Source organism: Lampetra planeri, chromosome 12 (assembly GCF_965212315.1).
Source record: "Lampetra planeri chromosome 12, kcLamPlan1.2.h2, whole genome shotgun sequence".
Lineage (NCBI taxonomy): Eukaryota > Metazoa > Chordata > Hyperoartia > Petromyzontiformes > Petromyzontidae > Lampetra > Lampetra planeri.
Window position 1 is genome coordinate 2,447,383 of NC_136118.1, and position 15,013 is coordinate 2,462,395.

Here is a 15,013-nt window from a genome sequence, read left to right on the forward strand (position 1 = left end):
ACCGCCAATTGAAACCCGCGTTTGCCCGTCCCTTACAAAGATGGCCGCCGTACGAACCCGCCCCCCCCTCTAAAGTTACGTCACGACCTCGGTCAGCTGTGCGCGCGTCACGTGGCCCGGTGACGTCACCCGCGGCGATGGCGTCTCGCCGCGTCCCGTTCGCGTAGCGCTCCTCGTCCACTTCGAGTTCACATTTTTTTATTTAAAATTAAAATTTATTTTAGTTGTTTTATTACTTTCTCTAGTGCGTGCGTGCATGCGTGCGCGTTGTAATTACTACTTTTATCTGGTTGCCAATGCGAAGGCTGCTGCTGTCGTCCTCGCGCGCGGGTGACGCTGCCACATGGGCGGCTGCGTGAGCGCGCGGCGCGGCACCTCCGGGAGCGCGCACGGCAGCTCGGAGCTCACGGGCGGTAAGTGGGGGGCTTGGGGGGCTCATGGGCGGTAAGTGGGGGGCTCGGGGGGCTCACGGGGCTCATGGGCGGTAAGTGGGGGGCTTGGGGGGCTCACGGGCGGTAAGTGGGGGGCTTGGGGGGCTCACGGGCGGTAAGTGGGGGGCTCGGGGGGCTCACGGGCGTTAAGTGGGGGGCTCATGGGCGGTAAGTGGGGGGCTCACGGGCGGTACGTGTGCACGCGCTGACGGGGTGCACAGAGACACGGGGGTGACGGACTCACGGGGTGACGGGCGCACGGGCGCACAGGGCATTGGGTTATTGGGTTTTTGTCACCATACCAAAGTGTCGCCACATAAGCGTGGTAGGAATGGTTTAGAACAGTTGTTTGTGTTGTTTGTTGTCCTTCCCCCGCCCCTTCGATTATCACAGTTGGCTACGGACGGTGCGAAAGAAGTTCACGGGTTGATTGTCTTCAATTCGTCGGGTCATTTAGGCTATGGTGGTAATGGTTCAACGTAGCAAAGGGTGTTTGGTAGTATATTGGGTTGACCACGTAAGGGAGAGTTGGGTGTGTGGGGTGGTTACTGAGAGAAAGGGCAGATGAGAAGGGTCATGGGTTATTCCGTTAGTGAGGTAATGTATGTTGAACTTCCTTCGCACCGTACATAGCCAACCGTGGCGCCCCAATGTGTTGGATGACGGTGGAACCCGCGATCGGAATGGAGGCGGACACTGCGAGCTGTGGAATGAAGGGAGGGAATCGCGGGGTTGATTTAGTCGGCATTCTAGGGTCAGTGGGTAGCCAAGTAATGCCGGGGTATGGTGTCACCTGTGATTTAATGCATTGTAGGCAAGCGTTAGAGGATCACGTCCAGATGTCTCGTGAAATTTCCAAATCCGCTGGGCTGCGAGAGCAGTGGCCAGGATATGGCAGGAAAGCGGGAGGGTTTGTAGACACGTGCGTGTGGAGTTTTGAGTGTTATGCACTCTGATGCCTGGTGGGATTTCCCTGGTTACTCCTCCGATTTCCTTCCAAACAAAGCCAAACAATCTCCTTGAAAATGGAATTGGCCAAACATTCGGATGTAGCAGGGCCCCTCCTGGACACGTGTTTCGAGACTCGGTGAGGCTTTCCTGGATAAATGACATTGGCATGATCATTATGTCACAGAGGATAATTACGGGACAGAGGGAGCACTGGGGTAGGGTGCCCGAACAGAGGAGACAGGGCAGGGCACGGGGGCAGTAAAGTGGCATGCCTGAGCTGGGAGAAGTATGGGGTCAGCATTGAAGAGGGGGATCCAGCATGGCTGGGTTACATTCTTCATGCAGTCGTGGATAAATCATGACTTGGTGATTGATGATAATGGTCATATTCTGCCACACGGACTTGGGTGGTATCAGGAGTCATGATTAATTCACTACTGTATTGAATGAAGGCCTCCCAAATCCCTCGTCATCTCTCACATTCCAGTGATGTAAGTCAACTTAACACGTGCACACGAGCTGGTTGAATAATTTCACATCTGCGGGAGGTTAATAGCTTCTTAAAACATCGATCAGCTGCAGCTCCCGTGTCATATGCATAACTTGTTACTCGTGGACAAACTGCCCCAATGCAACCATGACATTTCCCTGCACAGCGTCAGTGTTTTGTTTGTTGACAAATGTAACGCGAGATGTATGTCCAGCTCTCGGTCGCGAGTATTATATTCAGATGGTATATGAATAACTCCCATGAAGCGAACAAACAAGAGTGTGGTCACGAGCGCAGTTTAGACTTTCAATTTAGTTTATTCGAGTGTTTCCGATGTACAGTATATTGTCTGTGCAGCACTGGCTTATTTTTCCACTTTGCATTTGTTCTGCAATCACTTCCTGAGTGATTCTTTTGTCGTTATCTCAAATGCCCCTTTGTTCTCGCGCCTCGAGGTGTACTGCCGCAGGAGTCACGGTATAAATATTAAATGATGACGACGATGATGTGGCGAACGGTGGTGCGGTGGTTCACGACAGCACTAGCAATCCAACAAGGCCAAGTAAGATTATTGGACCCTGGATAGCAGCAGTGGCAAGTGGAGTCTGAAGCTGTTGTCAGCTTCTAATATGTTGCTCAGCGAGATGTGAACTACCGCACCTGGTATACAGGAGGTTGTGGGTTCGATCCCAACCCTTGACATCTGTCAACCCTGACACCTGTACATTTGGAGTTTGCATGCTCTCGCCGTGGTCGCGTGGAGTTTTCTCCGCACCCTCCGGTTTTCATTTGTAATCGACATGCGTTTAGAGTATTTGGCTGTTAAAAATTCCCACGTGATGAGCCACTTTGTTGAGCTGTCATTTGTGGGCAGGTTGTTCTGAAAAAGAGCTAGGTTGTTCTGAAAAAGAGCTATGTAGCTCAGTGGGCCTTTCCTGGTAAAATAAAAAATAGTTTAGCTTTAAACGAGCAACGCCTCTGGTGTGTGAACAACATTACCTAGGTACTCGATGACAGCATTTTCCGCAGCAATCTGTAGGCTAAATCAGGGATTTTTTAAATGCATTTCAGCCGTGTAAATGTTTTATTTAAGAAGTCAATCGCACCAGCTAACCAATGTCAAATTTTAACAGGGCCCACGATTATACGCTGCATCATTGCCACCATGAAGTCAAGATTTGAATTACTGTCAAGACAAGAGTTATTAGACAGCGAAAGCACATGTCAAAAGAGCGCTCCTACATTATTGAGCCCACCTCATGACTGAAAAACACGCTATCCTGAAGTTTCAATATGTGCTCCGTCTTGGACTGCTATGTATGTTTCTGTTATGTCGAAAATAATTCTGAGTCTATTATCAATTTACTGCTGAATGAAGGCCTCTACACTGTTTGACCATACTTTTCACCATGTTGGTCAGGGAAGATGGGTTAGCCCACATTCGGTTCAAATATAGCTATCCACTAATATTAACTATGGTTGAGACTCCAATTCACTTCATCAGGTTCATAGTGCAGCCTGCTAACCACTGCTGCTGCAGCCATTCTCTGTTTACAAAGCGGCGGCAACAATGAAGGTTGCGACTTTTTATTTTTGTTTGTGCTGGCGAGTGTTGAATGTTTCCAACCTTGTCACACGTAGCACTGGCTCGGGCAAAGGTCAGGCCTACGATGCGATGGCGTTTGCGAAAAGAGTTGCGTCCCGAGGTCGGGATGGTTACAAAGGGTTAAGGAGGCCACGTAATCCAACCCCGTGGGGAGCGAAGAGGGGAAGCTGGTGAGGTGCTCGCGGACGACAGACGGCGCTGACGGTGCCAGGCCACCTCACGGCTCTGCCACGTGCGGTTCAATTATTAACCCGCGCTGCCAGACTGCAAGCAATCCAGCAGCTTCAGTTTCTTTAGTTTTTGCGCGGAATCATTTTTTAAATTCTCGCAGTGTAAAGTAGAAAAGTCCGCCGAGTATGTGCGAACATGCAAAACGCCTCTATCTTCCCGTTGCCTTCTCGTGTTCGAGGCGGGTTCCAGTGTTGCAAAGCAAATTTGGCTTGGGAAATATCCGAACGTGTCCCCTTGCTTGCATAGGGCAGATAATCTCACGGATTGTCAGCCGCCATGAGAAAACGGTTGGCATTGGTCTGAGGGGAGGGTCCTTGAGCTGAACGCAACATCACACAACACACAAACAGGCATGTACGTGTGTGTGCGCGCGCGCAAACTCATCAAATTCCGCACTCAACTGCCAATAAGGGTTTGCCTCTTTTTGTTCAGATTCCAATGCTCTTCCCAGCAGTTGGTGCAGCGGGCAGGTTCTGCCGGTCGCGTTTGAGCCTCGAGCAGGATTTTCGAGTCTGGGGACTGCGTGGCAACTTTTCTGGTTCAACCCAGCGCATGGAGGGGGCATCGGTGTTTTAGTGTTGCCTTGTCACCGCCCTGCCGTTTCTTCTTCTAAGCCAAAAGTCATAACTGCGTGGGGTCGGCTGCTCAGATTCTATTCTGTGCCACTTTGTCACATCCACTATCCTCATATCTCATTCCACCACGCTATCATGAGTCATCTCGGTTTGTCCTCAAAAATATTGATTGCAATTTCTTTTATTTACCCAGGAAAGTTTGGGTTCTTCAGGAGGATCCTGAGCATTTTCAAGGTGGGAGGTAACTGGAGAATGTGGATAAAACTCACAACAGAGGGGATTCACTCGAAGTTCTGCACAGATGGGTTCACAAACCCACGTGGTGAACCGCAGTTCCCGGGCCCACCTGACAGCGTAGCAGCTTTGGGAGTTTTACACATCTGTGTGATCCACCAATGCTCGCCTCCAAAGTGCTGGATCAGGGGTGTGTGCCACCATGCCTGTCCCAAAAAAATTGTTCGAAATCAACACATTAAACGACTTGTTTTCATAAAGAAGGTGTTTAAAGAGACACCTGCACACGTGTTGCACAAGTTTTATGAGATGTGATTGGTAAATTGTAGAAGATGCATCAAAGCAAGGCATCTCAGCCACGGGAATGAAACAGCCTTACATTACCACGTCACAACGTTCACGGTCGGACCTTTGAAAACTGAATTGTCTTGCTGGAGAGCGGTAAGAGGAGTAGGCCTGGCGGAGGTGAGAGGGAGGAAGGGTGCGGTTTCAGATGAGAGCTTCGGTCAGGCGCGTAGACGGAACGGAATGTCATAATTGGGCTTGTTAATGGATTCTTTGATAATCGTTCATAGAATATGTATGATTCCAAAAAATGAGGAATTTATAATCAAATCCACGCCGCTTGTTGAGTGTGACTATGGGCCAGTTTGGCACGCGCCAATGTTGAAACCGCACGGTGCGTTCACATGTGATAGGTTTCGTCACAGCCCATTACAGTACACGTTGCTTGCCCATTGTCAATCCACTGCTGGATGAAGGCCGCGCCCACACGGTGTCGGTCGTCGGGGCCTGTTTAACCACACTTGGGTCCGTGCCGATTGGTGAAGGTTGGTCAACCGATAGAGGAACAAGATCACGGGGGAACAGGCGTTGAAGATGTGAGACAGGCAATGCAGAGACGCGTGCGGTAATCGAAAGCGCTCGCAAGCCGAAATCCGTAATGGACTATTCGCTCCCAAACGCCATTTCATTGCCGAAAAAAAAGTGCTGCAACGCTCAAAATTCCGAGTGCAGCTGAGCCAAGCGGGCTCCTCTCGAGAACCTGTTTTGGATCAAGGCGACATCATCATCATCGCCTCGCTTCTGGAATGCAGACCCCAGCGCAGATCCAGGCCCGTGTCTGCTGCTCCAGCCGCAGCAGCAGCAGCAGCGCTGTTTTGTTGGCATTTTCCCCTTCTCCCCCATCTCGGGAGGAATGCGGGTGGATGAACGGCTTGTGGTTGTGTTGCTGTTAACTGCGGCTGTGTTGCTGCTACTGCCGCCTCCGTCGTGGTTGCGCTGCTGCCACGTTTTATATTGCTGCTGGTGCTGCTGTTGCCTCTCCGAATGGGGGGGGGGGAGTTCGAAATAATGCGCGCCCCCCCACCCCAACAAAACCCCACCCCACTTTTCTCAAAAAATGTTGGAAAAAAACACAAAGCCGTCATGTGAAATCGGGCGAAAGGAAATGCTGATAACTCGTGGGGATGGGGGCTTTTTGTTTCCAAACACTGGCCCGATTATTATTTGTGCACAATGACCGTCTCATCCGAGTCCAAAGGCCTTGCGCCTATGATGATGAAAAAAATCCTCGCCGCCGTGTGTGGACATAGCGGGCAGCTGGGCTATCTGCCGTGCAGGAAGGACGGAGAGATAAGTGCTCCGATGTTGGTTTAAGGCTGCGGTAGTTTGCCTAAGTGCTCCTACTGCTCGATCGTGTTGTTGTATCCCAGGTCTCCCTTGGGAGAGAGACCCCTACCCCAGGTCTCCCTTGGGAGACAGACCTATCCCTGATGTCACTAGACTTGCATCTGGTTATATTTAGATATGTGTACATCCTGGCGGGTTATAGCTCGTTAAAGTACGGCTCTTAATAATGCTGCTATCACCACTTGCCCTTCAAGGAGTGCCTTGAGTTCAATGGGCTCTACTCGGGTAAATAAACTTCTGAACTTCTTATTCTGTTATTTGTTTAGGAATACTGTCCTGGAAACTCGGCAGGGCTGGCACTGGATAGTGCTTGGATGGGCGACCACCATTGCGTAAAACGGGTGTTGTAGGCTGCTGCTGGGATACGCTGTCGGCAGACGCCTGTATCCAGCAATGCGTAGATTATGGTCGATGCTGCACAGGTTGACAAGTTATTTATCGGGATTACAGCTCAATTCAACAGTCGGTTATAGTGCACCGTCATGTTTGCATTCCCCATCTCGTGCTCAGTCTCGTTTCTTCGCTGTCTTTTGTTCCACACAGCCGCAGGCGAATCGGCGTATAATTTTCTGTAAAGTGTAATCGATCCTTTGACGCACGATTTGGTGCACGGGCGAACGTGAATGGATCAATAGTTCCTTGTCTACCCTGCCACGTGCAGGTTGCACATATCGCATAAACGGAAGCCCACGTTTCATTCGGTATCCTGAGTTGCATCTTGGATCGGGCTCGCGACTTCGTTTCTTCGCGTCCGGTGACCGCATTCGGCCTCCCACTTCGAATCGGCCTGCAGGGAGACCGTGGTTTGTCCATCAGCGGTCGCACTGATCGGGTTTTGTAGGGGGGAGATATTTTCGACTTGGCAACAACACTGCGTTTCTAACTTTAGCGTGCTCAAGTCACTGCAGGGGCGCAGTGACATACGTGGCCGAGGTGTGTGCGCATGTGTGTGTGTGTGCGCACGTGCGTAAATGTGTGGTTGATTCATCGTATTGCTTAGCATTTTAATTCCGGTGAGCGCAAATGATAGCGCGTCTCTCACGCGGCTCCCGAAGCGTGAACTCGCGGCGCACTGTGCCGAACAGGTCGGGACAGGCCGTGCGGTGGGCCCCACGTGCACCTACCGGCACCCCGGCGTGTCGGGTTTCTCCGCTGGTGTTTTAGGAGCCAGCAGGACGTGTGGCTGTATACAGTATTTTATGTATTTAAAAAAAACATGTACATAAAATATATAATTTCTAAAGCATTTTAATTACAGTGCAGTCCTGCGGGCGAGAATCTCAATCAAATCGATTTATTCAACACAATGAGGAGCTATTTTCAGAGGAACTTGTTTGTAGGTTTTTTTTGTTATTTCAAGGGCGTGGGTGCAGTGTAATTTGCTACACGCTGTCAGTTGACGCAGCTGACGTTTCTTCCATTCCACTACCCCCCACGAGGTCCCAATTATATTCCAATTGTGATGTTAGCAGTACGTCACGAGACCAGGACATTTCCATCGAGGATACTTGCAACAGGTAGTGCACCAGCCGATATTGGAGAATTGCCCTGGCACATTATATTTTACTCGGCAGCAGCAGCATGCCAATGTCGAGCTCTGCTGGCCATAACAAGGGGGCTTCAGGACAGAGAGTTTTGCTATTCCTTCATTGAAGTAGCGCAGACGACTTTGGTTTACAAAGTGGGTCGATAGTTTGGGTTGTATGACCACAGTCGATTGAAGTTGACGACGAAATGGACGTTTCGATTGAAAGCTTTCGTGACTGCAGGGATTCATATTCTTGGATCTGAAGTCACGTAGAAGGGAAATAAAAAAAAATAAAACATTAAATTCTCACGACGTTTTGGCCACAACACAAGGACAGCTGAGGACGGCTGCTCGTGTAGTGGCCGAAACGTCGTGAGAATTTTATGATGTTTTATTTTTATTATTTTATTATTTCCCTTCTACGTGACTTTACCGAAAGATCCAAGAATATAAAATGGACGTTGTTGAGTCGAATTGCCTTGGCAGATGACATCACAGAACTGCTGAACAAGTCACTTAATCAATATCGCTATTCGTCCACACTAGGAGCACACTTGTTACGTACCCTGCAAATGGTGTTCGTTGCGTGTCACTCAAACAGTCGTGCGAATCTGACAGCTGGAGTTCAGGCAAATGAAGTAAACGGCTAATTTAACGTCGTTTTGTCGTGCAGTCGTCGTTGACTGGTTTGAGACCATCGACTCGATCCCGACCCTGATGCCTGCCGTGTATTTGGAGTTTGTGTGTTCTCCCTTCCCGTGGTCGCATGGATTTTTCTTCGGGCCCTCCGGTTTTTTCCCCTTCACATTTAGAATCAATGTGCGTTCACGGTATTTGGCTGCTATAAATCTCCACGCGACAAGCCACTTCGTTGTGCTATCGTTTGTGGTGGCCCAGGTCGCTTCTGAAAAAGATTTTACGTAGCTCGGTGGGCCTTACCTGGTAAAATAAAAAATAAACTTGCTGAATCCCTGAATCAAACCCAGTCATTCAGCGGCGGCGTCTCCGTGTCTCATCCCCCCCCCCCCGAGCCATCTCGCCGCCACGACGCATTCCTCCGCAGGATACCGCGGCTCATAGACTCTCCGCCCTGCGCCAGTCAGCGAGCCTCTTGTTAGTCCTGTGGTGTCACCTCCTCGTGGCTCACCGGTGCGTTGTACCTGCTCACCGTGAGAGTTATGGAAGGTGTCCCCCTTTTGTCAAGTTGTTTGATTTTTTTAAATTCTATTTGTTGCACGGATGACGCTCCCATTTCGCCAGATTCCCTGGCTATTTTACCAGGGAGGTCCGTGGCGTTTGTGTGAGCACAGCAGCAACAGCACAACGAGGATAAAAGTCAATATTGCGGACGAGCACAGGTGCCTTAAGGAATATTGCACAACTCACAAATGAGGCATTTAATGACTGTAAACAAAACACACGAGACTCAAACAAACTGCAAATACAATATGAGAGCAAGAGACGCCTCTGCCGGTGGCGGTAAGCTCCATTTTTGTTAGTCTTAACAGTGACACAAAAACACGCGAATCGAAAAAGACGATGCAAACATGTGGGAACAAGAGGTGCCATGTGCAAGTGAGCGCTCTTTGGCCTTGATTATGTCACTTCATCTGTCATGGCTTGTTGTCTCGCACGACATCATCCTGGACTGCTCACTGTCAGCTATGGAGACGTGTTTTGTTGTCGCATGTCAATGAAGTTTTTAAAAAAACCTGGGGGAGAAAATTAGTTACTTTTAATAAAATCTGCCATGTATTACGAGACTAAATAGTTAACGTCGGCAACCGACGGAAAGACCTAGACAGACGGTGTGCTGCTCGAAGGTCAATTGTCGACTGTGCAACAATTGGGATCAAGCAGAAGGAAGGGAAACAATGCTTAGGTGTGGCAGCATCAATGACAATGGGGTGACAGGCGTCGTGCTGACTTCTTGACCTTAACTGATTCCTCTCCCCGGTTTCCCCTTGCGGGTCCCCCCTCCCCCCCCCCGAATACCACAGTGGCCCTGGGGCGGAACCAGCCACTGCGCAAGGAGCGTCCCAAGTGGAAGAGCGAGTTCCCCATGACGGAGGGGCAGCTGCGGAGCAAGCGGGACGAGTTCTGGGACACGGCGCCAGCATTCGAGGGCCGCAAGGAGATCTGGGACGCACTGCGCGCCGCAGCCTACGCCTTCGAGTGCTCCGACTATGACCTGGCGCAGGCCATCGCCGACGGGGCCAGCATCTCCCTCCCGCACGGTGCGTTACCGCGGTCTCGCCGTGTTCCGGCGATTATAGATTGCACGTGGTTCCAGATTCACAAGATGAGTGTCCCGCATTGCGTATCGTTTTAAATCCCACGTGATTCAACTTTCCACAATATTGCAAACCACATTTGAGCCCAAATCCTACACAATTCAGGCTTCCTCTTAATTCTGGATGTCGGATCATTTTGGATTTCAGACGATTGAGGAATGCCACGCAATGCTTTCAAGAAAAGGTTTTACTTATTTCAGATAATGCCAGTAGCATCGTCTTGCGCTATATTTGCCTGTTAGAGCTCAATGTTATCACCTGCAACAACTGTGGAACACCTTTCGGTCACTTTACAAACGCTCTAAACGGTTAAATAGCCAGTGCTGCTTCTCCCCTCGGGAAAGTAAACTTGGCACTGATCCCCGATGGTGACTCCCTGTCCGTCGCCTCGCCACGCACGCGCAGGCACGCTGACGGACTGCTACGACGAACTGGGCAACCGCTACCAGCTGCCCGTCTACTGCCTCGTGCCACCCGTCAACCTGATCACCGAGGACGACGGCGGCGCCTACGACGACGACGCGGCGGCGGCCATCGCGGCCGACGGGGACTCTGCGAGCGGGCGCGAGTACCCGCTGCGCCTGCGCCTCTCCACTGGCCAGGACGTGACGCTGACGGCGCGCACCACGGACATGGTGGCGCACGCCAAGCGGCGCCTCTGCATCGCCGAGCCCTCGCTCGAGCCCACTCGCCAGCGCTGGTTCTTCGCCGGGCGGTTGCTGGCCGACCGGGTGGCGCTCGCCGACCTGAAGATCCCGCGCGACTTCGTGGTGCAGGTGGTGGTGACGCCGATTCAGCCGCCGGCGCCGCCCCCGCCCGCGCCGACGCCTGTTGAGAACTGAGAGAGCGTCCCCCCTTCCCCCCCCCCCAACCTCCCCACTCCGTGTCGGCCTTCCCTCGTCTGCCACCCGCTTGACGTTGCTCTTGTGGACCTCGCGTCACGGACGTTGCCTTGCCACGTTCTCATCGTTGTGAAAGGATTACGCGGGGTTTGATTACAGCTGGGTCTGACCGTGTCGGTGGCCTGGAAAAGACTACGGCACCCGGCACACCACAACCAGTATGCCTCTCGCTGCAGTGCTGTGGCTACTGCCAGTCACGTGCCACTTACACCAGTCTCGGAGTGACCCAGAACATATTCAGTGACAAATCAAGCCCTGGGAGTACATGGCCCAAAAAAATATGATCCCTTGTAGATACATGGGCAGGTTGTGTGCTGGGTGATGTACTTTTAGTTGACAAGAAACTTAAAGTTACTGTCAAACGCGTTATTGGCTGTGGATTTGCGCCTGTTTAGTTACTATGGCATTGCAGTGATGTCAGCAGGGCGCTAACGCAGGGCACCTCCACAAGGATGCTGTTCAAGCCCTAGCTACGGTGGGGTGTCACCTGAGAGTCGCTTCAAACTCTTCATTTTTCACCAACAGAGATTCAAAACTCGTTTCTGACCGCGAAGGTCACGCGGCCTAGATAAAGAGTTATTGGTTTTTTTTGGTTGCGCCTTTAAAACAGAGAGTGGAGACCTGACCTTGGCGACGCCGTTGTTGGGTTGCCCCCCTACCCCCTCACGGCGATTTGCGCTGTGAGCTGCTGACGGAATTTGAGTGCCGAGACAAGCGAGGCACAATCTGGACTCGCCTCCACGCGGTGACGCCCCCGGTCGCTCTCCCCGTCGCCCGTCGCCTACCCCGTGGCTCGCCCAGCTTCGTTTCAAATCAAAGCCTTCACGTGCAATTTTTTCCGACGGGTCCGCGGCCCGCCAGCGGCTGGTTTTTGGGGTTGGGGGGGGCCGTGCAGCTTCCCCCCGGGGTTTTTTTTTTGTCAACGTTGCGACCGCGCGGTTGTCGTTGACGGTTTCACTAAACGCTACTTTGCTGGGTTTTCCCACGTAGAAATGTTGGAGCAGAAGAAATGTATTCTCTCTCTGGATTTGCTTTCGTACGTTAAGATTAATCGCGTCATATTCTATAGTTTTTGCTTTTTTACCGTTGGGCTCAGATGACAATTGAATTGACAGTTTGCGCACAAAAGCCCATGAGCATCATGTATTGTATATATACAGTATATATGTATGTGTACATACACGCACACAACTTATAGATCTATAACAAAACTGTAAAAAAAAATCATTAATTTAAATATTAGCTCTAGCTGCCTTAATAGCGATGTAAACATTAGTTCACTGGTAGCAACGGAGATTTGTGCTGTGCCAATGAATGACTCGTTGCTCGGGGTTGGAGGATCGCATTAAGACGGCGCTCGCGGTCGTGGCCCCGCTGTGACGCCGACTGCCTGTGCGGCGGAGCGAGGGAGGGTGGGTGGGGGAGCCAGTTGGCTGGAAAATTTACGCCCGTGGGTGTGATGCACTAACCCTGCTGCGTGGAGCCCTCTCCTCTCCATTGTCAACACGCAGGCTCAGTTTCAGACTCTTGTTGCCAGGGTCTCGTGTTCTTCCGATGCTGTCGTTGGGAAGAGAGAGGGTGTTCTGCAGACGTTGGCCAAGTGTCAATTCCAGTTCGCGTCCACCTCCGGCCGCGTCATCACTACGTTGGGTTCACTACGTTGGGTTCACTACGTTGGGTTCACTACGTTGGGTTCACTACGTTGGGTTCACTACGTTGGGTTCACTACGTTGGGTTCACTACATTAAAGTCATCAACTTAAGGTCGGGTATCTCCACACCATTCTGCTGCCCTAAGCCAGTGTTGGGAAATACACGCGTTTTGTTTGTGGCTTGGGTCGATTTTCTTCCAACAACAATCTCTGTTGACCTCCCACAAAGAGGTGTAATCACTTTAGCATTTCCAGAGATGCAGTTACAAGATGTGATATAAATGGTAATAACGCACTTGCCTGGGATTGGAGAGCTCTCTGCGTTGATTGTACGTGCGGGGAAGAGGTGTTGTAAAATTTGGTTTTGGGGGGATAAAAGAAAAAACCGACTTTGCTTTCTGCGGTCATCTGCTTTAGCACTGGTGGTGATGCACAGGGCGTCGATCCGGAGTTTGTTCATAACAAGAGGTTATTCAGGGGCATTATATTTCAGATGAATACACGAGTTATCTAGAATGTAGTTAGGTTGTATTCTCCCCTCCAGCATTGTTATTTTTTAATGTTTCGTCACGATTATGCGCCTGGATTACATGCAGGAATATTTTTTTTAAACGGAATTTTTTAAAAAAGTCAAGTCTTTAGTGTAGCGACCATACTTGTTTTTAAGGGGGGGGGGGGGGGTGTCTTAAGGTCAATTATTTTATTTTATGACATGCCTGGTAAGTAAATGTAAATCCAAAATTCTTGCTAAATATCGCTCGTATGTATATTTGGATCGTTATTTTCTTGTTAACCAAAGGTGAAATGTGTGTGGCTGCCGTGGCGACGCGTCGCACCTAGGCCAGCATCGACGGGCAACTCTCAAGCGCATTGACAGACGAATGCAAATTCTGCGCTGCCCCTTACTACCTACTATCGTGTGAACTGTGGTCAAATTTATTTTGTTGAAGCCGGGTTAGCTGGGCCGGGCGTGGGGGGCGGGAGTGGGAGAATGCACGCTGTTACCCGTTCTTGTGTGAGGGATAAGAAAATGTTGCCTTTTGCACAAATTATATGAATAAAGTATGTCGTTGTTTTCACTTGTCGACGTCTCTGCAGGGTGTTTTGTGTGAGATGGAGGCCTTCATCCAGCAGTGGATTGGCCAAGGCACGACATTATTACATCGTAACATTCAGTGGCCAAAGCGTAAATGTGTAAGTCCTCATGTGAAACCTATTCGCCCTGCAGCTCGTTAATAAGGACATTAATCATTTACCTATCACCCTCCCAAGCAGCCTTCCACCCACGGCCCCTTATTTAACCAGGCGAAGCCTCATTGAGATTCAATCTGCAGTGGACATCTCTCAACGTGTGTAGAGTAATAACAATAAAAAAGTAACAATTTACATATTGTTGTTAATGCGCTGCTGGATGAAGGCCTCCCTATGCGTTCATGGGCATTGTTTGACCATACTTCACCATCCAGGTCAGTACGGCGAGGTGACGAATTGAGGGAGCCCATCAAGCGGGTCCGACAAAACTCATCACTGACGCTCCGCCCTGTCAACAGAAGGGACCCCAATGGAACGATGCTGTGTGAGAGGGAGGGAGACCTGCTGGGTAATATTTAAAAGTAATTATACCGAGGCTATAAAGGGGCGCGATAACATCAGACGATGCGGCTCAGGCGCACAGGTGACCGTGTTATGTAACATCATGTACGCAATACCGCCACGCTCCCATAACTCGCAACCCTCATCGGCTATAAATAAGTGCGTGAGTCAAGGGGCTTGGTCGGTATCACCTGTGGTGGAAAATTAGACGAATGTTCACCACGTGCAGTGTCCACCTTGGGCAGCGTGCACCACGGGTAGCAACCACTGAGTAGTGTCCACCACAGGTAGTGTCCACCTTAGGAACTGTCCACCACGGTCAGTGTCCACCTTGCACGCAGTGCCCACCTTGGGGAGCGTCCACAAGCTTAAGAGTATACACCGTTTTGTACACGGTGCTCTCTTCCTATTCATTCGTGCATGTGCCCAACACGATATTACATCTCAAACATACTACGTTTGCTTTTCAGTATGGACAGTATATATGTCTTCATCGGCTTCCACGCCGACCTTGCTTTATCGTAGACACGAGTGCTGTTAAAGGTGCAATGTTCCAGAGATGGATTCTCAGCCGAATGCCAAACCCCTCTGCGGTACCGATGAAAGCGAGAATGCTGGCTGCTGGCTCTCGGGACCCAATCTCTCCGGAGCTCTCTCCTCGGCAGTCTCAAGTTGTCCACGGTTGCCTGACGATCTCTCATAAATACGAGGAACCCGACAAGAGCAGCGATCGTATAGGGTTCGCTGGGCGAAGTGAGTGCATCGCCGGTAAGACATCATAGGTGTGAGGGCCGCCACACGCTCGAAACCATTGTTGGGTTTGACCACATCACGA

The 15,013-nt window shown here is 50.7% G+C and overlaps 1 protein-coding gene across 1 annotated transcript; it reads left to right on the top strand.

The window, feature by feature from the left end:
- Positions 1-114: 114 nt before the first annotated feature.
- LOC144721514 (ubiquitin domain-containing protein 2-like) lies at positions 115-13,668 on the top strand. Its single transcript, XM_078599184.1, has 3 exons — positions 115-413; positions 9,739-9,975; positions 10,438-13,668. The coding sequence occupies exons 1-3, from the start codon at positions 344-346 to the stop codon at positions 10,872-10,874; spliced, it is 744 nt and encodes a 247-aa protein (XP_078455310.1). The 5' UTR covers positions 115-343; the 3' UTR covers positions 10,875-13,668.
- The last annotated feature ends 1,345 nt before the right edge of the window (positions 13,669-15,013 follow it).